We start from the raw sequence: 25259 nt of genomic DNA on the forward strand, positions 1-25259 counted from the left end.
ACTCCGCTTTGATTTTTTGTAGCGGGTCAAAAATAAAATATTATTATTATTATTATTTAACGAAAATCAATGGTGGACTTATGGTTGACAATATGCATCACTGTAAAAAGTAGTGTTCACTAACTCAGTCTTAACACTAAGAGCGGTACAAAGAGTAACACAGCTATCAGGTAATGAGTTTCACAGTTTTATTGATGTATTTACAAAAGACATTTTACCTATTTTAAATATTGTAATCAAGATTATCAAGACTAAAAGATAAAAGCTGCAATTCAAATTTTCATGTCAATTTTAGAAGATAAGCAGTTTGCTGTTTGATTAACTTAGAGCTTTTCAGGGCAGTTAATTAGATAAAAAAAATAATAGATTTTAATGTCGGAGCTGAACTTAATTAAAAAAAAATATTTCAAATTGTATTTCAAAGCATCAAAAATGAAAGTAATATTCATCTTTTTTACATCAAATTTGGATGATAAAGAACTTACTATTTAATTTCATTAGATCAAAAAAACGTGAAAAGACGCTAAAAAAGATCAGTCCAAAATAAAAATAGAGCTTTAGAAGTGGCTTAGACCCCTAACGCACAATAAGCGTTGTGCAATTGTATGCTGATGAAAAACAAAGGGTAATGTGTCTTTCTTCTTTTAATTTGGAGTGAACGGGCTTTTTTGTCGAGACTATTCTGAAATTTTGCTTTTGACTGACTATATAGGACGAACCAGACTGAAGCGAGTGATTTCTACTTGTTTTTCTTGCGATGGCTTGTTTCTAATTATATATATCGCAGAAACTCTTTTGAGTTGAGAAGCTGAAATATCAGGGGACATATTTGAAGCTCAGTATTCTGTTTCTAAATTAGGTAAGCTAGAATTTTGGCTGATGTTGGGATTTTTTGGTGATTGGCGATTGAAGCACGTTAACAGTCTAATTTGGAGGATTTGAAGGACAAGCTCTGCAGACGTTAGCTTATTACATTTAAATAGGCAACAGTAAATTGTTTTTTATATTTAGTATCAGTCTTTTCATTTTTGTGATGTTGTCTTACAAATTGAATATGAAATTTCTGATGGAAGTTTGTTTTATTAAGCTTTTATTTTTGGCGATTCGAAATTTCTTTAGAGATCCTGAGAATTCTGTATTTATCCATATTTGAAAACGCTGTCATAATGTTTTATCCTCATTTCCATCATCGCCATCTTTGCTTGTTCAAATATCCGGTAATTTCACCAATTTATTGCTAGACAGAGCTTCTCAAAATCATATTGAGGCAGTTTTTACCGATCTTGGTGTGAATTGTCACAAGGTTTGAATTGTAGGCAAGGTTTTAGTTTGGAACTTTTTGCTGTCTTAGGAAGCTTTGCTAATTTTTAGGAGAATCATCTGTTTTTTTGTATATCCAGTATGCCCATAATTTTTTTAGTAGCAAGATCCCTTTTATAAACAAGGTGCAAAATCATCAAAAAGTCTAATAGGCTACAATTTGTCTGAATTAAGTACTTTCTAGATATACACATTTTGCAGCAGGAAAATCTTTATCTTCAATTCTTTCTTTGTTTTTGCACTTTACCTGAGTAATCCAAGAATTTCTTAGTACCTATGTATTAGGAATATATACCCCCACCTCTCTAATGTACAAATATACACCTAGAATTGTATTATGAATCTAAATATAACCTTGATTTGTATCACAAATTAACTTTACCCATGTCATGATATGCAAATAAAGCTTATAGGCCTACCCTGATCAGGATATATTTAGCAGTGGGAGTAATTTTCTTTTGTGATGATGCAAATGAAGGTTATATTTAGATTCAGAATGCAATTCTGGGTATATATTTGTGCATGAAATTTGCTCCAAGATTGCTCTAAGCTGCAATTTAAGGTAATTAAGGGGGTATATTTTCTTTTAATGTATATAGCCTAGGCTAATATATGGTAAAATTCTAGTTAATTGACTTCTTGCTTTCTCAGAAAGGGTTTACGTTAGGAAAATGAAACTTTCAGGGATGGGTCTACAGGCTAAAGTATGTCCTGGGAAGGTATTTTGAAGTACCTACCTCTACTACTTCTCCCTCTAGAGGGCCCTGACCTTTGATGACCTTTAAAAATATGTGTGTTATAAAAGTGAAATCTTGCAGAATAGATCTTCTGCCTAATTGAAGTAGGCTACAACAAAATTGTTTTCAGCTTCATAACTTTGCTCAATCACATTTTATAAGGTTTTAAAGATATGCAAATACATTTCCAAAATTTTGAAAAAAATATCAATATGGCTCAAAATTCTACTCAAACAACAGGAATTGCATCTTCAGAACTAAAGGCAGAGAAAAAGCAACTAGTAACTGAAAATTAAGGTAAAATAATGTTTTGTCAAAATAGGCATATACCTGTCATGTAGTCAAATTTCAGGGCCCACTAGAGAGAGAAAAAGTAGAGGTGGGTACTTTAAAATACCTTCCTGGGACATACTTTAGCCTGTAGCCCCATCCCTGAAAGTTTCATTTTCCTAACCTAAACCCTTTCCAAGATAGCAAGAAGTCAATTAACTAGAATTTTACCATAATTTCAAGTAAACATAAAGTGTTTGGCCTTTTCTCAAAGAAATATACTGAACAAATAAAAGTGAGCTAGAGTATGTTTTGTGGAAACATTAAAATAAAGATAGTCCCATTTTAGGCTATTCCTTGTTTTATTCTCCTTCCAAGTATCAATGTTGCTTCTCTGGCAGTGCAAACCACCCTTACCCCCATGCTTGATGGTCCTATATATAGCTCTAATAAAATATTTCTTTTTTTCATCTCTTGAGGTTTTGTTGGCCTATAACAGGTAGTTAGTCTAGATTTAAAGATTTTCACTACCTGTAAGCTATCTTCATCTTTGATTAAGTAGAAAATTTACCAAATATTCTTTGAAATGATTTAAACATCCATAACAATAGAAATAATCATGTTAATCAGATTAATAAAAACAGCTAAAATTCTAGTTTAGCTACATTTTGATATCTTGAAAAGGGGTTAGGTTAGAAAAATGAAGCTTCCAGGGATGGGCCTACAGACTAAAGTACATCCTGGGAAGGTATTTTAAAATAACTACCTCCACTCATCTCTCTAGAAGGCCCTGACCTTTGATGAACTTCAAAAATCTTTGTTTTATAAAAGTAAAACCTTGCAAAATAGATTTTCTGAAGGAACAAGGTACAACAAAACTGTTTTCAGCTTCACAATTTTGCTTAATCCCAATTTATGAGGTTTCAAAGATTTACAAATGCATTCTCCTAAGTTTAGACAAAAATCCATCTATATGGCTTAAAATTCTACTCAGATGGAATTGCATTTTCAGAACCAAAACTAGAGAAATATAAACTGATAACTGAAAATTAAGTTAAAATTATGTTTTGTCAAAATTCCAATTAGTATAGACCTGTCAAGTAGGCAAATTTCTAAGACTTAGAAATCAGAAAAGGGTTAACATAGAAGCTTGGCAATACCTTTCCAGATTATGTTTTTGGCCCTGGTTTTATTGCTGAAATTTTCATTTTCTAACATTACCCTTTCCAAGATAGCAAATAGTAACTAAACTAGAATTTCACCAATTTAAATTTAGACAAAAGTTACCTATACATTCTACCTATTTAAATACACTAATTCCATTTCACAAGACTTGTCTTGGATTAAGTCTATCCAGTGTTGACTTAGTTCTAATTTTAAGAGCCTGTTTCAAATATTAGACAGCATTTTCTTAGATTAGGTTCAAGTTTTAAATGTGTGGCAAAGTTTAGACCCTATTGTTGTCTATCAGTATGTTTGAAATTTTGAATGTTGTGTGTGGTTGAAATATTCAAGCTAATAACATACTTGTTAAGAAAATTTTGACATGTCTAATGGTGAAACAATCCACTTCCTAGGTTGTATGATTTAGATTTTACCATGATTTATCTGTTAACAAGTAGCTTAGCTGACTGACTACTATGTTATCTTACCCTAGTAAGAATTTTATTGTAAATTGTTTCCTCTGAAAGTAAGAAGCAACATTAAAACCCAAAACAAACAAATTATTCCGTATGTGAAGGGGCTGCCCCCTGCTCAATACCTTGCTCTTTATGCTAAAGCTCTTAGCACTTTTAATAAAGATTCTTATTCTGAATTAACAGTCCTTGTGTTTTATGAGCTGGCACTTGTTAACAATCCAGACCATACCAAAAAAGTGAAGTTGTGTTAATCCAAACAAAATATACCAAAATATGATGAAAATATAATACTTAACTAAAGAAAAAAATATAGAAACAAATTGTTTTCAAAGAATTATGGAAAGCAGGCTGCCCAGAACACATTATATTAAATACCTAACCACCTCTATATATTAAATATTTAATGAAAATATACCTGCATTGTAGTTTATTTCATAAAAAACTGGTTTACTCAGATCAAACAAAGCCAACTTCTTGAGTGTGTCCTGGATTGCAAACAAGTACTGTAAGGAGCAACATTAAAACTCAACAAGCAGAAATTATTCTGTATGTAATAGGGTTGCAGTCCTCCCCAATACATTGCTCTTTATGCTAAAGTTTGAGTTTATTGCAATTTTTTTTAGATCAAATCCTGGGGTTTTCTCTTGCATTTGTTTATAATTAGCATATTCTTTCGTGAAATAAACTACAATGCTAGTAAAATTTTAATCAATATTTAATATAAAGAGGTGTTTATGTTAGTGTAGAAATTTCCTCCCATGTAAAATATACCTCCTCCCCATAAAATTTCCTCTAGATAGTTCTATGCTTGCTGTAAATCCCCTCCCCCTTGTTAAATTTCTTTCAGATATTAAGACTGAAAAATTCTACTTAGCATACTTTTGTTTGAAAAAGACTTCAATTTCTAATTGTTTTCTTGATCACTTCAGAAATCCTCCTTCCATGAAAAATTTTCCCTGAAAGTCCAAACATGCTGAAAAAACCTGTATAATTAACTTCATAACATTTCTAAATGCAAAATTGAGCTGACAAACTAAAATAAATTCATTTAGGAATTCTGTAAAAAAAATTCCCCTGGAAATTCCCCTCCCCACTGAAAATTTTTTCCTATGGATATGCCTAAACACATATTTATTGGATCTTTCAACTATGTTGAACAAAATGACTATCCCAAATTTGATCAGACAAATTTGAGGAAAAAGGGGCATGGGAGTGGGGCTAGTTGCAATCTTTTTGGTAACTTAGGAAGGGCACTAGAACTTCTAATTTTTCATTTGAATGCACACTCTCCCATCTTCTAGGACTAATGTTTTGATACAATCACCCCTTGGAAAAATAAATAAACACCCATCCATGATGTTTCTTCTGGCAAAATCCCACATTTTTGTATATAGGAGCTTCAAGTTTCCACAGTAGGGTTCTCTTATATGCTGAACCTGATAGTGCAATTTCTATTAAGATTCCTTGAATTTTGGGGGATGTTTCCCCCCTTTTTTGAAAATCAGGCAAATATTCTCTGACTTGTATCTTTTGATGGGTAACACTAAGCTTGAAGAAACTTTTATGTTTTAAATTAGCATAATAAACTGATCCTTTTCATGTATCTATTAAATTAAAAATTATGTTTTTTTTAGAGTTTGGTTACTATTGAGCCAAGTTGCTCCTTACCTCCAGTTTGTTACAGTAAACTGTTTGATAAATAGGGCTATATATGGGATCATCAAAGGGACAAAATCTGCAAACTGTTTTTATAGGGCCTAGGGGGTATAGCCCAATATAGATTTAAGAAAAAGATCTGCAAACTCTTGTATAAAGTGTAAGGGCTGTAGCTCATCCTTTGAAGGGAGGCTTGGTTGCAATTGTAATTGTGTTGATTGTTACATTTGCAAAAAGCATTGAAAAGAAGACCAAAGGGTATTTTCCTTTTATTCTCTCTCTCTCTCTCTCTCTCTCTCTCTCTCTCTCCCTCTCCCTCTCCCCTCTCTCTCTCTCTCTCTCTCTCTCTCTCTCTCTCTCTCTCTCTCTCTCTCTCTCTCTCTCTCTCTCTCTCTCTCTCTCTCTCTTATATTATGTATTAACCAACTTTTGTAAAAAGACTAGGTCTATAGCCAGATATTAAGTGAACTTTTGTGCAATGATAAAAATATCAAAAATTACATTCAAAAAAGGGTGTTATATAGGGAACCTGTTGCTGTTGTATTCGGTAAAGAAGACATCTTACACCATATTAAAGCTACCAAAACATAAAAAGCTATTTCCCAAAAAATTTAGTGATCTTGCTACAAAGTTCTTTTCCTGGATTAAACACTAATAATACAAGAGTATCACTTGATGCCCCATTCAGAAACGTTCCAAATAAAATAAGTACTTCTGTGACAATTGTATCCTGATGTGCCCTAATAAGCCCTGTGCTATTTACAAAATATTTCTTATCAGTATTATAGTTTTTTACTGTATAGATATCAGATAGGAAAAAAATATTCAATATTCAATCCATGTAGCAATCACTGCTGTTGAAATTGTGTCCTATGCTCCTTCTCTCCTCTCTAATATTCCCAGACATAGCCCTATGCTATATACAGAAGTTTTTTTTTTTATTGGTTATGTTTGGCATTAAGAACCCACAAAATAAGCAAACTTTGGTATATAAGCTAGGCCTAAATGTGGTACCATTAGGGGGGCTGAGGGAATTTCAACTGCAGATTTATAGGTGGAAAGAATTGAATAGAAAATTTGATGGTATGTTTTTCTATACATTATTTCTGCCTTGTTGTAAAAAAAAAGATTGTGAGCACATCATTCTTTGCTCAGGTAGTGATTCCTTCACCTGATTTGGTTGGTTTAGAAAATGTTTTGTACCTATTTTATCATCAGCAGTTGGCTTATAAAAAAAATAAGTTGAAAAACTTAATTTTAAACAATTAAATAAAAAAAATCAACTAATAAAAAACAATCAGTAACATTTTGTGTATAGCTGAGGGGTATATCCAGGTGTTAGGATGGAGGGGAGCTGGAATACAATTGTTATGATAGCACCCAATATATTTTGAAAGAGGGTTAATAGGGAGTCAAATGGTGTTACTCTTTTGTTCATAGAGTTTTTGTGTGGGAGGCAAATTCAGATAGTGTAATCTTAGACATAAGACTAAGATATGCAGTAGTTGCAGCTTTTAGAAGAGAGTAGGATAGTTTTAGTATAAGGAGAGAATGTATTGACCAATTTTGCCCTTAAGTTATTGATCAAGAAGTGTTTGCATCATGAAACACATTTGATTTTTAATTTAGTTCAATGTATAGGCAAACCCTCAAAATTAGATCAAGGCTCAGGCCTCAAAGGCCCAATGCCTCTGTATCTCAAATATGACTACACTTAATTTGCAGCCAAAGAGGCCATTCATGGATTGCCCCTCCTTCCCTCACTATGTCCTCCAGTTTGTAATTAGTATTGTAAGATACCTCAAGCTAGCACCTTATCCTGGCTAGATGTTTTTCTATAAGATACCTTCTTGTTTTGATTGTGGTCATCTCAGACTTTTTTTTTTTTAAAATTGGAGACTCAGTCATCCCTATTCATTGTAGATGCTTGGCTTCTGTGACCATTGTTGTATTTGATCATTTCAGTTGTAGAATATGTTTAGTTATGTAGGGATAAAAAATCTCACTGCTGCCTTCCAGCAGCTCTGGGAAATTGGGGTAAAACTTCTGCTTATTACAATTTCAATGATGTTCCTGTTGTGGTTGTTTCATCAGTGATTTCATTAACCTCAACCCCAGATTGTCATGGGACCCGTATCCAGTAATTTGGTTTTCATTGAATGGAGGCTTCACAGTAAATGCTTCACAGCTTCACAGTAAACAATTATCTGTTTTGTCTTCTCCTTATATTCTGCAGAGCTTCTGAGCATGGTTGATTATCAGTTAGGATAGGAATATCTTGTCCTATGGTTTTCATTTGTACTAGTCTTTTAACTGCATGCTCTATAAGACATTTTGGCATGGAAAACTATGCTAATAGTTTTCCTACAATGTAGACGCCCTGCAAAGAGACATCAACATTTTCACTTCAAACCTTTCAAATCTTGGCCTCAAACTCAACATCATGAAGTGCAAAGTAATGTAGATTGGAAGACAAAGACAGCTGCCCCCCCCCCCCTCATATAACAATTCAAGACAAGCTGGGCAAAACACACACTATGCCAGTCAAAGACAAGGAAAAAGACCTTGGCATGATCATTGATGATGAGTAACTTTAAGTAAGGAAATAAATTCTCCCAGATGATAAGTAATGATCTCCTTGTTCAAATCAGAAGTGCTCTGATAACTCTGACCACACACCCCAAGAAAGTTCCCTCTTAGCTCTTTTAGCCCCTGACACCTGAAAAGAAAATGGTCTAGCCCATCGAAATCACCGCAAATTGGGCAAGTATACCGCATTTCCAGGTAACACCTTTTTTTTCCAAGCACAATAAAGAGGGAGACAGTTTGCTATGTGAATTTCCTTTTTCTTGTTTAACCTTTCTATAGTAAAGCTACTAACACCATACCATATTCCTTACACCCCAAAGTTTGCCTAAATTCAAGTCTTTAAACAAATGGTACATGTGAATTTCCTTTTTCTTGTTAGACCTTTCCATAGTAAATGGGCTGGTCCTGTATTGCAAGTGTGTTACTACTGGACAAAAATCCATAAACTTGCTGCAGTTCAAAATGGATGTTGCATGTGCCTTACTGTCTGGCACATGCTCAGCAACACCCAAGAGAGGTTGACCCCTCAACACAGCTCTATTCCAAAAGGAAGTATAGTTACTGCCCACCAGACTCAACAAGGCTTGGCAGCCAGGAGCACTTTATAGCTTTGATAAATAACAACCAGAAGTGCCAAGCTTGTGTTCAAACCCACCCTAAGATGAAGTGTATTAAGTGCAAAGTGGCTCTGTGTTTCATGCCAAACAGAAACCGTTTCTTGTTTGGCATTATCAAATATATAATATATTTCTGTTTGGTTCATTATCCTATCCCTAAAACCTAAAAGGTAGTTCCAGATTGACATGAAGGATAGGAGTGAAATTGAGCTGCTCCATCAAAATATTGTGATAGTCTGTTATATAGACTACCTAAATATTAATTGCAATATATTTCCATTTCCTTTCTTATTGTAGTAGCTAGGCAATGTGTGACTATGCTGTTAGTTCTGGATCTTGCCTATAGGAGCTATTCTGTAGTTACTTCACTTCCGATATAGTCACTTCCATACTGTAGTTTCTTCCCACCAATGGATGAATTGCTGTATCCATAAAGCTTCCTGTTTTAAATCCCATTTGATGATCAGGTATCATGTTTGTGATATCTGGTTTATATGATATCAATAAGCCAATTGTTCCATTAACTTCAGTTGAAATGATTGTCTGGGTATGAAGACACCTCTTGCTTTGACATGTATGGAGGACATGGCTTAAAGTGAGACTTTTCTTCATGATCCTGATATATCGGACATTCTACTGTGGAAAATAAGCCAATTGTTCCATTACGTCCAGTTGAAATAATGGTAAAATAATCATTCTATAAGCCCAGGTGTATGAATACTTTTCTTTCTGTTGTCTGGGTATGGAGACACCTAGATTTGACATGTATGGGGTAAAGTGAAGTTTCTCTTGGTGATCCTCATATAATGTACATATTGCTGTGGAAAATAGAAAAAGTGGGGTAGCATAGTAGCAATGCTCCTTGGTAGTGTTCATGGTCTAGTGAAATTTGTTGGCAGATTTGGTTTTTTTAGAATTCTGTCAAATTCTGCTACTGGCAGCTTAGAAACTTTTTTCATAACTGTGGACATGTATCTTGTCCTGTCATTCCTGGAGGATCACGGGATACCCCCATCAGTATCTGGGTGTGTGGATGGTTGGAAATCATCTATAGTTTTCCTGTCCTCTTTTAAATTTTGGGATGCTAGACTCCTCAATACTGGGGTTCATTCAGTAGGCTGGCATTGGACTAATTTCTCCCAGGCTATTTACATGCACCTCAAACATTTGGTCCTGGGTTTTTTCCAAGTCACACTTCTCAAGTGTGTCCAATGGTCTTTTTAGCCTGTTAGTAGCTTCATCTCACTTGAAAATTCCACAGAAAATCCTCCATCAGGCTACGTTTGCTCTCCTTATTTCTTACTAAGGAGGTTCAAATCTTCCAAGTGTGCATTCTTCAGTTTTCAAGGTTATTCGTTTGGGCAGCAATTCTTCAGTTTTCAGGTCAACTTCCTTCTTTGGCTTAGTTCCAAAGTCCATCAGTCATTTGCTCACTTTCTTTCTTCAATTGGCATTCCTGTGAGTCTTTCTGCTTCTTTATCTAGATCTTCTCAGGTCAGCTTCCTTCTTTGACTTAGTTCCAAAGTCCATTAATCATTTGCTCACTTTCTTTCTTCAACTGGTATTTCTGTGAGTCTTCTGCTTCCTTATCTAGATCTTTTTCAGTATTCAGGTCAGGAGTCTTTCTGCTTCCTTATCTAGATCTCCTTCAGTTTTCAGGTCAGCTTCCTCCTTTGACTTAGTTCCCAAGTCCATTTGTCATTTGCTCACTTTCTTTCTTCAACAGGCATTTCTGTGAGTCTTGTGCTTCCTTATCTAAATCTTCTTCAGTATTCAGGTCAGGTGTATTTCTGCTTCCTTATTTAGATCTTCTTCAGTTTTCTAGAATTGGGAGGCAAATCTGCGAGCTATTTTGCCAACACTTTATTATAAGTGTCCCAATTTGTTTTATTATATTTCTCAACAGTTTTCTTTGCAATTGAGATATATCAGTTCTGAATTTAATTTCTCAACGGTCCAAGAATGACAGTGTCACTCAAATGCCACTCCTTTGCCAATCTTTCATGCTATGAAGAGATCATTATCAAATCTAACACTTTACTTCTTCTTGTTCTAAAGTTGGGCTCGAATTGCTGTTGCATCAGGTGAAGTTTTCTCCAGCTAAATGCTCTAGAAGCTCCAGGCATCTTCCATTCCTTCTCTTTAAAATTCTACCAGCTCTACTACCTTCTTTGGTGGTGGCTTTTCATCCTTTGGCATGTACATGAGCTGAATACCATACATTACAGCAAATCACACTTTTCACCATAACATATATTTATTTACTGTTCAAAGAGCCTCTCAGATGACAAGCATGTAGCATATACTCTTTCTGAGGACCAAAGAGAATGTATTTTGCACCCTTCCCAAGACATTAAATTACAAGTCCTCTTGCCTCCTGAGTTGTAAGCCCCCCATGCCCCCAGGTAGCATATACTCTTTCTGAGGACCAAAGAGAATGTATTTCGCACCCTTCCCAAGACATTAAAAAAGTCCTCTTGCCCCCTGAGTAATATGCCCCCCAGGCCCCCATGCAGCATATACTCTTTTCTGAGGACCAAAGAGAATGTATATTGCACCCTTCCCAAGACATTATAAGTCCTCTTGTCCCCTTAGTAGTATGCTCCCCATGTCCCCATATAGCATATACTCTTTCTGAGAACCAAAGAGAATTTATTTTGCACCCTTCCCAAGACATTAAATTATAAGTCCTCTTGCCCCCTGAGTTCTATTTTCAGAAGTTCATATTACAATTCTACTTTCAAACACTGAACTTCTAAATTTTGGACTTGATACCAGTTGATAATCTATTCACAGTTTTAACCGTTGGTGTGGAGTTTTGTGAGTGTGAAATATATCTAATTGTGAAATATTAATAATATTTAAATATTTTCATTAATATTTTATTTTAGGAGTATAGTGCTTGGTTGTGTCCTTTTTTTTACTTTAGTGACATATTTTTTGAAATGATAAATTATATTTCAGAAGAGGTCATTTGTTAGAAATGTCATCATCACTTGTTTGGGAAATCATTGGCAAAAACAGTGCTTTTATCTTGAAAAAGAGGAACCTCAAACACCCTTTCAACACTGTAAGTCAGTTTTTGTTACCTTCATTTTTTATGTTTGCATGTTCATTTTAACTAACACTGTAAGTTAAGTTTTTATTATGCTCATTTTTGGTGTTGTTACAAAGCAGAGTTTTTGCATTGTTTTTCTCTTATTTTATATATTTCACTGGCCTTTGACCTGTTTCTTAAAAAGAAAGTTTTTTTCTTTGTTCTTTTCTCAGTTTTTCAATGAAGATATAGAACCACCATATGATGAATGACAGGGAATGTTTCTAATTATTTCAGCCATGTTAAAAGAAGAAGTGTGACCTTTTAGTAATCATTCAACATGGCTGAATTTTTTTTAGGGGGGGGGGGTATTTTAGTTCCCAAAACCAGGATGTTGGCTGCCAACATGTTTTTGCATCTTACTGGCACCATCTCTTAAATAGAAAATGAAAAAGCTGACTTTTGGTAATAAAATTAATAAAATAAAAATTTCAACTGAAAGTAAGGGGCAATATCAAAACAAAACGAACAAAAATTATCACGTATATTAGGTAGTTCGCTCCCTAGTCAATATTTTTCTATTTATGCTAAACTTCGAATCCTTTCCAATGTCTTAGAATGACCCCTTAATCATAAAGGCTGTTGAATTAGAATAAACAGCTCTTTTGAAAGTACTAAAAGAACAGCGCAAAAAGCGAGATATTGGTTTGGGGGTGAACCTCCTCACCCCCTCAGATATTGATTTGGAGATGAACCATATGCGTAATAATTTATGTTCGTTTTAAGTTTTGATGTTTCTCCTTACTTTCATTTAAAAATTTGTTTTTTATTTAATTTATGTTTTTTTAAATAATGCTGGGGAGTCTGGTGCCCCTTCATAGCAATGTCCTTTCCAAAACTTCCTCCATGGAAAGATCCTCCCACGCAACCCCCGAACCCATCCCCCCACTAACAGAAAAATCCTCCCTGAAAACTTCTGCATACTTCCCAATAACCAATACTATGTGTAAACAATGGGCAAATCTCATAACTTGCAGCCCTTCCCCTGGGGACTGCGGGGGATTAAGTCATCTTCTAAGACATAGTTTTTATATTTTTCAGCCATGCTGAACAAGATGGGTATCTCACAATTTTGATTGGGTGAGTTTGGAAAAAAATGAGTGTGGGAGGGGGCCTAGTTGCCCCCCATTTTTTGGTCACCTAAAAAGGGTACTATAACTTTTATTTTCCGTTCCATTGAGCCCTCCCACGGTATTTTAGGACCACTGGGTCGATTAGATCACCCGTTTTTTGCAGTTAGGAGCTTTCAACCTCCACAGTAGGATTTTCTGATACGTTGAATCTGATTTTGTAATTTTCATTAAGATTCTACGGTTTTTCCCATAATTTTCTCAGGCTCGTAACTTTTGACGGGTATGACTAAACTTGAAGAAACTTATATATTTGAAATCATCATAAAAATCCAATTCTTTTGATGTATCTATTGGTATCAAAATTTCGTTTTTCGGAGTTTCGGTTTCTTTTAAGCTGGGTTGCTCCTTACTTACAGTTTGTTGCCACAAACTGTTTGATGGTAATCAATAGCTAAAAAAAAATCACCTTTTACAAAATCATCATCAGAAGAAGAGGCGGGTATGAGAAGAAGCTTCTGGGGACATTTGAAGTGTTTTCCATGCCATGAAATTTATTCGCCATTGGATATGAGTTTTCCTTTGAAGGGCTTGTAGAATAGTTACAGGTTAAACATTATGTCAATGCTATAGTTATGTGGCCTTAACTTACATCCCCTGGACAATTTAGAGTGTTTTGGCCAAAGAGAGAGCTTTTTAATGTATTAAATCTACGAGAAAGATCACAAAACAATATAGTTATTGCTTTGATAGAACAATACTATAAAGTAGGGGATGCTAATTCACAAAAATGTTTGGGGAGAGTATGCTTTTAAAATTTCTTTTAATAAAGACAAAAAAGGTGTTTTTCAAGATTTATGGGAGAGTGGTCGTTTTTTCTTTTAGTTTTTTTTTCAATGAAAATACCCAAACGAGGTATTTTTCAAAATCATATAATCCCTGCCCAAATGGTATCCCTGCAATAAAAAGAGGGGCGAAGTGCCCGTAGTTCAGAAGGCTGATGATAAAGGACATAAAAAGAACAGGAGAAGTTTTGTAATCCTAATAGAGACTGAATAAGGCATTAGCTTTTTGTAAAAAGAAGACTCGTCATTTATTTTTAAGCTGAAATATTGACGAATTTTAATCTGGTATTTTGTGGCAGATTTGTGTGATCTGTTTTTTTTTCAAAAATACTTCTTTAGTTTGAATTTAAAGGTTCCACCTTTTTGAAAAACCTATGAATTTGAAAATGTCAATCTCCAATAATCTATATTGGAATCCATTATAAATATGTGTTATTGTATAAATAACAAAAAATGTATAAATAAGGTAAATTAAGTTAAATAGCTTTATTGTGTAAATATTTTATAATGGAGTATATATATATATATATATATATATATATATATATATATATATATATATATATATATATATATATATATAACATAGAATGAATACTGCAAGATCTCTGAATATTCTTTCAGATTTTGCTAAAAACTAGATTCCTTGAAATAAGTAAAATATTTTTTGAATGAATAACCGTGACAGATATTTGTTGCTTAATGGTTTTGAAGGAGGGCAGTGCCTGATGAGAGCAAGACTATTAGGAAGAATTACGTCCATTCGTTAGGCCCTGGACCTTGTTGGCAGAATCAAATTTTCATTCCATTGTAGAACTAAAGCTGTGTTGTCAGGTAAAATTGAAGTCTACCCCCATTGTCCTAGGTTATTACTGGACCCCCTAGCTGCCTGCCATATATGCACAAATCCTTAGGTGCCAAGGACAAAGAAAATGAAATTTTGATGTTTCAATGGATTAATTACTTTAATTAATTAAACTTTTTAATTAAACTTTCACAACCATGCAGACCTAAATCCTTAAAGATTATGAAAATCGCGAGTTCAATTTGTAATGGAAAATACCTCCATATGTAGCTATGTAGTTTTTGGTATTAGTAGGAGCTGAATTAGAGAAAATAAAGCATGTGTGGAAAATCTGCCAAAAAAAAGCTAAAACTTCCCAGAAACAGTTGGATACTAAACTGGAAATTTTAAAATTTGACAATGTAGAAGACGGATGGACAAATTTTAGGAAGATAGTTTATGAAGTCGCTGATGGTGTCTTAGGGAAGAAAGTTAGGAATGCAGCTAGGAATATTAGTGAAAATACTTTGTCTTATAGAGAGAAGAAGGGGCTTGTATAAGAATTATCTGAGTTATGGATCATATGAAAGTAAGAGGAATGTAAAGAAAGTAGAAAAAGCATTAAAATATAAACTAAGGGGGTTTGAAGTGGAGGCCATGGAAAAAATTACTGGAGATCATAGAAGATGCAGCTAGATGGCATAATAGTAAAATATTTAAATTAGGTGATATAGAATTTGTTTACTTAGGCAGGAAGGATGGGGTAAATAGACAGGGAGTAGGGCTCATGATGTATAAGGAAGCTGCTAGGTCTTGTTTAGGCTGGGAAGGTATTAATAATAGAATACTAATTGCTCACTTTATGACTAGAAGGTCTAGGGTATTAGTAATAGTAGTATATGCCCGTGTAGAACCGGCTGACAGATACTAGGGACACCAATGAATTTTACGTATAGTTAAAGGTGCGAATAAACAGGGTCTCAGATAGAAATATGGTGTTTTTATCAGGTGATTTTAACGCCCAGGTTTGTAGAAATAGGGAAAGATGGTATCCTAGCATAGGTAAGTTTGGTGTAAGATAAGGAAACAGTAATGGCTGTAGGCTGCAGCAATTTTGTAGGTATAACAATCTAGTTATAACTAATACAGTGTTTGGTCATAAAATGGCCCATAAGTTAACATGGTATTCACGTGATGGTAAGAAAGCAAACTTATTGATTATGTTATTGCAGACTGAAGACTGGCACGATCAATACAAGGTACTAGGGTATATAGGAATGCTGTTATTGATGTTAAACGTAAAGATCACCATATAGTAGTGTCCAAGGTTAACTTCAAACTGAAAATTTTGGAAGGGTAACTACCTCCCGGGAAATTATGATGTTGGTATATAGCCTTTCATGGGTATTGATTATACATCAATTAGTTCAAAGAATTACAACCCTTTGCTTTTATTTTGTAGAAGAAGAAACATATTACCCAAATAATCACGTGAATGTTCTCGCACATTAAAAACACGTGAACTCTTTCAAATTAATTACAAAACTTCACTTTTATTTTGTTGAAGAAGAACCATATTACCCAAACAATCACGCGAATTTTCATTTGCGTTGAATACACGTGAATTCTTTCAAATGAATTGAAACACTTTACTTTATTTTTTTAGGAGAGGAACCATATCACCAACACAAACACCTACAGACACAGCACCTTAGTGCATAGGAGAACGGTTGGCATTGAGGAACCTAAAGACAAAAGAGGAATTGTTCTAGTAGCCAACACCCATGCCGTTGTAAGCTGTTTTTTAAGTACTGGTGTGATTATTTTGTAATTGATGTACTTTGTAACTGTAGCCATGTTGGTTTATTTACTTCTGTCAAAGCTCAAAAGTGAGCATGTTAGTACAACCAGAGGGAAGTTGTTATAAATGTTGCTTCCATTTCGAGACAGCTTGATAAAATAAATTTAAAAAAATTGTTTTCAAAGCTGACTGAGAAGTAGAATTTTTTTCACAATTTATGAATAATATAATAGTGAAAACGAGGGATATAAAACTAATTTGGCTTTACATAACATAGACATTTTTTTATGGAAAAGTTGTAAACGCATAAATCAAAAAAGTCGGCAAGTTGAGGAAAGCCAGTAAAAAAAAAAAAAAATTGTTTAGTCCAATCTGTTTTTCGTTACCCGTTTCCACTTGTGTCCCCCCCCCCCCCCCCTGAAAAATATTTTCTACTTTTTAATCCATTTTGAAAACCTGAATTTTTTTACCTGTTTATAATTCTCGACATTTCAGTCTTTCGCTTTTATTATCTTGAAAGTGTATTTATCCTTTTGCAAACATTTGTATATGCTTCATATTTCTAAATACTGTGCCATCTCAGTTTCCAGTTTGAAACAATGGTTATCAAGTCCTGTAATTGTGAAAAAAAAGTCGGTGATTTGAAGAAAACGAGTTAAAAAAAAAGAAGCAAATAAATATCAAGCAATAATATTACAAATGATGAATTAAGAATCATTTTTTGTTGGCTGACTATGTCAAAGGCAAATGGTCCATTAGCAAATTGTTCCAGGGGACTACTTCATTGAAACCTGTTGAGAATATTGATTTGATTATGAAATTCGTTTGAAAAGACAATAGTATTGTCGAAAAATTAAGCAAGAAAAACGGGTATAATTTAAATAATGCAGTAACGAAGAATAAAAACAGACAACACATTAATTAATAAAAAATCCGAATATTTTAACTGCATCCAGGAGCTGTCAAAGTGATCCAATGACATCTGTTTTGAGGTGATTTTTGGAATTTTTGTTTGCAGGTATACTAGAACGTTTTTAGGGACAACGCTTTCCTGAATTTTAAAAAGGAATGGCCAAACTAAACAAAAGCTAAGAGCTCATATGGCACTTGTGACGAGGCAAGAAGAGTAAGAGCCAAGAGATCATATGGTATGAGCTCTAGCAAAATTCTATGAATCAATAGATTGATTTAAAAGGAAAATAAAAGGCTTAATGCCGGTCAGGATTTAAAATAAAGCTCTGAGTCACGATGTCCTTCTAAATATCAAAATTCATTAGGATCCGATCACCCACTCGTATGTTATAAATACCTAATTTTTTCTAATTTTTCCTCTCCCTTTAGCCCCCCAGATGGTCGAATCTGGGGAAGTGACTTTATCAAGTCAATTTGTGCAGCTTCCTGACACGCCTACCAATTTTCATCTTCCTAGCACGTCCAAAAGCACCAAACTCGCCAAATCATGGAACCCCTCCTCCAAAGAGAGCGAATCCAGTACGGTTCCGTCGATCACGTATCAAGGACATTTGCTTATTCTATCCACCAAGCTTCATCCCGATTCCTCCACTCCAAGTGTTTTCCAAGATTTTCCCCCTCCAACTCCCCCCAATATCAAACGATCTGGTCGGGATTTGAAATAAGAGCTCCGAGACATGAATTCCTTTTAAATATCAAATTTCATTAAGATCCGATCACCTATTCGTGAAATAAAAATACCCCAATTTTCACGTTTTCCAAGAATTCCGGTTTTCCCTTCCAACTCCCCCCAATGTCACAGGAACTGGTTTGAATTTAAAATTAGAGCTTTAAAGCGCAAGACCCTTCTAAATATCAAATTTCATTAAGACCTGGTCACCCTTACGTAAGTTACAAATACCTCAATTTTCAAAATTACCCCCCCCCCCCCCCCTCCAACTCCACCAAAGAGAGCAGATCCGGTCCGATTATGTCAGTCACGTACCTTAGACAGGTTTTTATTCTTCCCATCCAGTTTCATCCTGATCTCACCGCTTTAAGTATTTTCTAAGATTTCCGGTTCCCCTCACCCCCCCCCCAATTACGCTGGATCCGGTTGAGATTTAAAATAAGAGATATGAGTCACGAGGTCCTTCCAAATATGAAGTTTCATGAAGATCTGATCACTCCTTCGTAAGTTAAAAATACGTCATTTTTTCAAAACTTTCAGAATTAACTCCCCCCCCCCCCATAGAGCGGATCCGTTCTGGTTATGTCAATCATGTATCTATGACTTGTGCTATTTTTCCAACCAAGTTTCATCCCGATCCCTCCACTCTAAATGTTTTCCAAGTTTTAGATTTCCCCCTCCCAACTCTCCCCCAATGTCACCAGATCTGTTCGGGATTTAAAATAAGAGCTCTGAGACACGATATCCTTCTAAATATCAAATTTCATTGAGATCCGATCACCCGTTCGTAAGTTAAAAATACCTCATTTTTTCAAATTTTTCTGAATTAACCCCCCCCCCCCCCCAACTACCCCAAAGAGAGCGGATCCGTTCCGGTTATGTCAATCATGTATCTAGGACTTGTGCTTATTTTTCCACCAAGTTTCATCCCGATCCCTCCACTCTAAGTGTTTTCCAAGTTTTAGATTTCCCCCTCCCAACTCCCCCCAGTGTCACCAGGTCCGGTCGGGATTTAAAATAAGAGCTCTGAGACATGATATCCTTCTAATTATCAAATTTCATTGAGATCCGATCACCCGTTCGTAAGTTAAAAATACCTCATCTTTTCTAATTTTTCAGAATTACCCCCCCCCCCCCAACTACCCCAAAGAGAGCGGATCCGTTCAGGTTATGTCAATCATGTATCTAGGACTTGTGCTTATTTTTTCCACCAAGTTTCATCCCGATCTCTCCGCTCTAAGTGTCTTCCAAGATTTTAGGTTTCCCCCTCCCAACTCCCCCTAATGTCACCAGATCCGGTCGGGATTTAAAATAACAGCTCTGAGACACGATATCCTTCCAAACATCAAATTTCATTGAGATCTGATCAACCGTTTGCAAGTTAAAAATACTTCAATTTTTCTATTTTTTTTCGAATTAACGCCCTCCCCCCATCCAGATGGTCAAATCGGGAAAATGACTATTTCTAATTTAATCTGGTCCGGTCCCTGATACGCCTGCCAAATTTCATCGTCCTAGCTTACCTGGAAGTGCCTAAAGTAGCAAAATCGGGACTGACAGACCGACAGAATTTGCGATTGCTATATGTCACTTGGTGAATACCAAGTGCCATAAAAAGTTTATAATGGTCAAGATTGGTTGTAAAATTAGTTTTAATAAATATAAAAATTTATCATTTAATCATAATATTTCTAATTTTAGTGTTGGCGATGTTTGTATTGCCAAATCGAACAAAGATTTGGTAAAGTTCTAATTGATGGCGAGAGTAATTCTCCCTTTCTCTTTTTTTTGGCTGTGCAATTATCCCTTTTTTGCTCAGTCTCCAGGTTTTGTAACAAGGCTACTGCTGTAACTTGCAACGAATCTATCCACTCACCAAGCCAAAATTGTGATATTAAGAAAGTTACGATATTTTTCTACTTTTCCTACTACTGCGAAGCAAACTTATATTATTGTCTCATGCTGAAACGTCAAATCCATGGGACAACAGAAAAATAACATACCAAGTACTAGCACAAGGAATATAAACAAGTTTTATAAATTTTTGTTTAATTTGATTTGTTTGATTATTGTGTCATTTTTTTCACTTAAACCTTATAAATATATTCTTTTTCTTCCATTAGAGAAAACCAGCTAAGAGCATTGTGAAGATGCCAATGAAATATGGCCCACGTCGCGCCAACATGAAACTTAGAAATTTTCTTGTCAAGGGAGGATATAGAAAGGATCTTCGCGCTGTAAGTACATTTTCTCCTGCGCTAGTTAAGTTAACTAAAGTATCTACGTCAAATGTGTGCTCAAAGTAAATTAAGACGATTCGTGCCGTTACAAACAAACGTACAATGTCAGGCCAAAGAAGTTATAGCAGCACCTTTTTTTCTATCTTTATCGCGTACGTTTTGTTGGTTTTATGTAGCTTTCTATGACGCCATTACTTCTATATTTGTATAGCTAGCTGATTAGCTAGTTATTTGTATATAAGAAAATTGTTAGTCACTGGCTTGGTAGGGAAAAAACATCCCTTAGTTACATTGTTCATGATAAATTTTAATTTTTTTACCAAAACAAATGATGTTCTCCATTTTGATTGACTTTAATTGGTGACAAGAAGGGCGGGGCTTCTTTGCTTTCCGGTTTCTGGTTATAACCAATTGCGAGAGGGCATACGTAGCTGGGTTGGTACCCATATACGTAGCTTTGGTGCATGGCTAGGTGGTTATATTGGTTAGGTGGTTTGGTGCAGCAATGGTTTGTTAATAGTAGTAGTACGAACTTAAACCTTCTACAACTTGATTATAAAACTTCTCAGACTTACTTTTTGATTAAAACTTTTTATCTCAAAATGGACACGAGTACGAAATAATTAATTATTTTTATCATTGAACTCAAATAATATTACTGGAGGCGATTTTTACTAGCAAACGCAGTTTTTTGTGAATTATAATTGCGACTTTGAATTATTGCATATATCACAAAACGCCAAATTTTATTCTTTATAATTCTAACATAGAAAGTACCCTGAACTTTTCTAAACTATTCATTTGTTAGATTTATTTTCGTTTTTTTTTAAACGCGTCACAATTGTGCTCTTTGCGTCACTTGGTGTAACAAATTACTATGTCATTATTTTTGAAAAATATCTTGAAATTCCTACGTAAAATTGAGGTAAACTTGTGGTGAAAAACATCATTTTTGAATATGCCCAGATCTTTTGAGTGACATCTTAGAACATATAATAAAATTCCAGGCCATCTTGCACTTGTTGTAAAGAATCTGTTACCAAAAATTCTACCAGTTTAAAAAAAAATTCTAACGTGAGGAGATACTCGCTTCTTTTACATGTCATGAGTTTGCTGCTACCACGAGGTAGCATTTTGATTTTTGAATTAAAATGAAAGAGAATGATTTAAAAACACATTTTTAATGCCAATCTTGCTTTTTTGGCTACTGATTTCATAGGTTTATTTGTGACAGGTAGCCGTTGATTTTTGAATTAAATCAAATAGTTGTGGGCCTCAAATCATGGCTAATTGTAGAAAAAGCCAAGACAGATAGTACAGTTGAGCGAGTGGCAATTCTGGCATTAAACCCCCTTGTTAGGATTGTATAAAAATGATGTTAGTTCAGCTGTTAATAGATATGTCTATCTATTATCTGTCCACGCGTCATTCCTCGGGCAATAGAACTAAGATATATAGTTATAGAGCTAAAATAGTCATAGAACCTATAGTTTGCTGCTACGAATTCTACCGCGTAGCGGGCGGGGAAGAGAACGTCGCAACTTTCTCGATTACTGATTTGCTGCTATGAAAAGGACGTCTACGGCAATTTCAGCCATTTTAAGGAACTTTTCATTCTGGCTTTCTTTGCCCGTAATAACCAAGTGTGATTTTCAGCTCAGATTGTCCAGCAGTATTGCCAACGCTTCGGAAGTAAAAGTACCGCAAAACGCCCTAAAATTGCATGACTGATCAAAAAATTGTACCATATCTATTTTTTGCGTGTTGTGCTACGGGCAAGACGAAAATTTTTTTTTTGCTACGCATAACTTGTGGACGATCGGGAAATTACATTACAATAAAGATAACAAACTATCAGATATATTCTTTCAAAGATGTGTGGGAGACCACCTTTCCCTTGGGACCACCACCCTGCAGAAACCATTTTGGTGTCACTCCTCCGAATAGCTGCTCACCTATTTTGTACTTACCGTACAGATAGCTTTGCTACTTCACGCTATATTATGACCGCAAGAGGACAACAACAGGCACTTAAATAAATGTATAAAGGAAAACTTAAAACTTTAGAACAGAAAACAAATAGAAACTACAATTCCCTCCGCTTGCTGCGTCCTGACGCCCAGTCAAATCTTATTGTACCACATTTTGTAAAATGTACCAGGAAGTTTGTGATTGTACCAGAATGTACCTATAGAGATAAAATGCATCAAAGTGGTACAATTGTACCGCTGTTGGCAACCCTGTTGTCCAGTGAATCATTAGTAGTTTGGGTCACTCTGGATGCCACTGCCAGCTCCTACTTAAATTACGTGTGACTTCAACGTAGTTCACTGATAATAGTTGTTCTAATGATAAACAACACAGTTCAGAAGCCTGAAACTCTTTGTCAGTGTCAAGGTAATATTGTGATTGATAAATTAGATATCTATTTTGAAAAATCGCCTAACCCCCGAAGGGCTGAACTTGACTTTCGGGGTTATTAAACAAAAACTTCAAACAAAGCTTAAATGTACCGATACATTGAAAACTGGCGAAGGATAATTTATTAAAATTAATGAATATTTGAAAATGTCGTTTTTTCAATTTCGTCAAAAAATGATTAATTAATTTAAATTAAAGTTATTTTAGTTAAAAGTTATTTATTAAATTTATTTATTTAATTTTAAATGGTAATTAAATGGTTATTAATGGTAATTAATGGTTAATTCTTAATTTTAATTAAAGTTATTTATTTAAATTAAAGTTAATTTAAGATTAAAGTTAATTTATTAATATTAATGATTAGTTATTATTAAAATGTCATTTTATCAATTTTATCAGATAATAATTAGATAAATAGGTCGTGACACGTTAAAAGATAAAACGGATAGTATGCTGCTATCCGTTTATAAAATGAGGTAGCTCAGTGGTCGTCGACGATGGAGTTGCATGTAGTGATCACCTTGGAACCCAGCTGTCAGTTCCTTTCCAGGCTCTATTCCTAGTCATTCTGAACACAAGTGGCACAAAAGAGGCGAATGGAAAAAAGTCAACCCCACCATATAGCAAAGTTACCTGGAATTTATACTGCATAAGATAAAATTGCCATTTTACTTACTAGCACTCAAGTATGAAAAAGATCGTGTAGCCCTAAATATTTTCTTCGCCGAAATAGTCCATGCGTTGAAATATGCTGAGATAAATTCAGTATGATTTTCCTACGTTTGTATAGCAATTTATGAAAGAGGTTGGGACAGTCCTTGTGTGAAGCGTGCTCAACATAAGGCCAAATTCTGGTATCGACCTTGGCCCGATTGCGATGGACCTCGTTGTGGACTCGTGTTCTGTGCTTTCCTAGATACCAAAATGATTACAAACGTATTATAATCCGATACTGCTGGAATATACAGTGCTTTGTAAGTCAATTATTTTTTATAATAAACTGTTATCAAACATTGAAATCAAATTTATTTTATTTCAAGTAAATGTGGGTTTTTATTGTTTAAGACAGTTGAATACTAAAATTAATTTTTTTTTCTATTAAGTTTTAAAAGTATTCTTGGTTTTTGTATTAATTGAAATACTGACTTTTCTTATTCTAGAGCGTAAACATTCCATGATAATAATATATACAGATGATAACGCATAATAATCTATGATGATAACAAGGCTCCCTCTCCTGAGGTTACCCAATAAAAACCTCATGCTGACTACGCCACGACTGATCAAAGATCATTCTTAGTTATGTGAAAAACCATCTTTGATGTAAAATCTAATATTTTTTTATTTCGCAGGTAGCTTTGAAACGTGCATCCAAGATTATGAGAACCCAGCGTACACCAAAGGTCCGCAAAGAAAAGGCTACCAAGGCCTAAATTTTGTATTTAAACTGGAATAAATTTTCTGGTTTTAAGTGTGTTTTTTGTTTATGAATAGAATTTGTAGTAATCAGTTAGATTAGAGAGAGAGAGAGAGAGAGAGAGAGAGAGAGAGAGAGAGAGAGAGAGAGAGATCGGCATATTTAAAAAACTATCGTAGCATAGCTAAATTCAGTTTTTTTTTTTTTTTTTACAAAATCATACATTTAAACAAAAATCACAAACTACAACTCAGCATTGAAAGTTGATGTGGAGAGAGGCACAAATGAGTTGGCGTAACGATTAGTTCGTACTTTGTGCGGTAGAAGTTTATTCTGTAACCGAGTCCGACTATTGGGAGGGGCTGGTTCGGGTAGTAGTGATCGGTGGCTCTTATTGGCTAGGACGGATTTTCCAAATTGCAGAATAAGGTGTTCAAGCCGGACTTTAAGTGGAGATAAATTCAATTTTGCGAGGGCTTGATCATGGGTATGTCGCGGTTTCGGAGTATAATCCTTGTTTCTCTTTTCTGGACGGACTCTTAAGTCGCGTAATAGGTACGCTTTGGGGATAGCAGATGGACCCCACACCGGGCACGCGTACTCGAGCTACAGGCGAACATAACACATGTAGACATGGAGAAGACTTTCAGTATCACACCAAAAATGCCTCATTTTGATAAGTGTCTGAAGGCCTGCATTAGCCTTTTGGACAGTTAAATTAATATAGGTACTGAAACTACAGACACTAGTGAAAGTTACTCCTAAGATTTTCATCTCGTTCACCATCAGAAAAGGGACTAGAGGCACATCTATATTCCGCTTCAGAGGGTTGAAACGAATTATCTTCGACATTGCTACGTTGATGGTAAGATCATGACTTGAGCATTCGGTCTTTAGCTGATCAAATAACTGCTCTGAAAACTGCTTTGTTATGATAGTGTTTTCGACCAGGTAAGCGAGCACAATGGACAGATCATGCAGTGTTCGGACTCGCCTATAAATTCCAATCAATTCCTATATTTTAATGCACTCCTATAGAATGCCTATATTTTGGCAACAATCCTATTATTCCTATATTTTCGGCTGAAGAGCACTAAGAACATTGCTCTTGAT

The 25259-nt window shown here is 34.9% G+C and overlaps 1 protein-coding gene across 3 annotated transcripts; it reads left to right on the forward strand.

The window, feature by feature from the left end:
• The first annotated feature begins 1124 nt into the window (after positions 1-1124).
• LOC136037412 (large ribosomal subunit protein eL28-like) lies at positions 1125-24200 on the forward strand. 3 transcript variants are annotated; one of them, XM_065720168.1, is made up of 5 exons: positions 1125-1217; positions 11794-11899; positions 16292-16417; positions 20192-20305; positions 24082-24200. In XM_065720168.1, the coding sequence occupies exons 2-5, from the start codon at positions 11813-11815 to the stop codon at positions 24160-24162; spliced, it is 408 nt and encodes a 135-aa protein (XP_065576240.1). In that variant the 5' UTR covers positions 1125-1217; positions 11794-11812; the 3' UTR covers positions 24163-24200. The 3 variants fall into 3 exon arrangements, with proteins under 3 accessions (XP_065576240.1, XP_065576241.1, XP_065576242.1); XM_065720169.1 differs by having other exon boundaries at positions 1189-1303; XM_065720170.1 differs by lacking the exon at positions 1125-1217 and adding an exon at positions 1289-1312.
• The last annotated feature ends 1059 nt before the right edge of the window (positions 24201-25259 follow it).

Source organism: Artemia franciscana, chromosome 16 (genome assembly GCF_032884065.1).
Source record: "Artemia franciscana chromosome 16, ASM3288406v1, whole genome shotgun sequence".
Taxonomy (NCBI): domain Eukaryota; kingdom Metazoa; phylum Arthropoda; class Branchiopoda; order Anostraca; family Artemiidae; genus Artemia; species Artemia franciscana.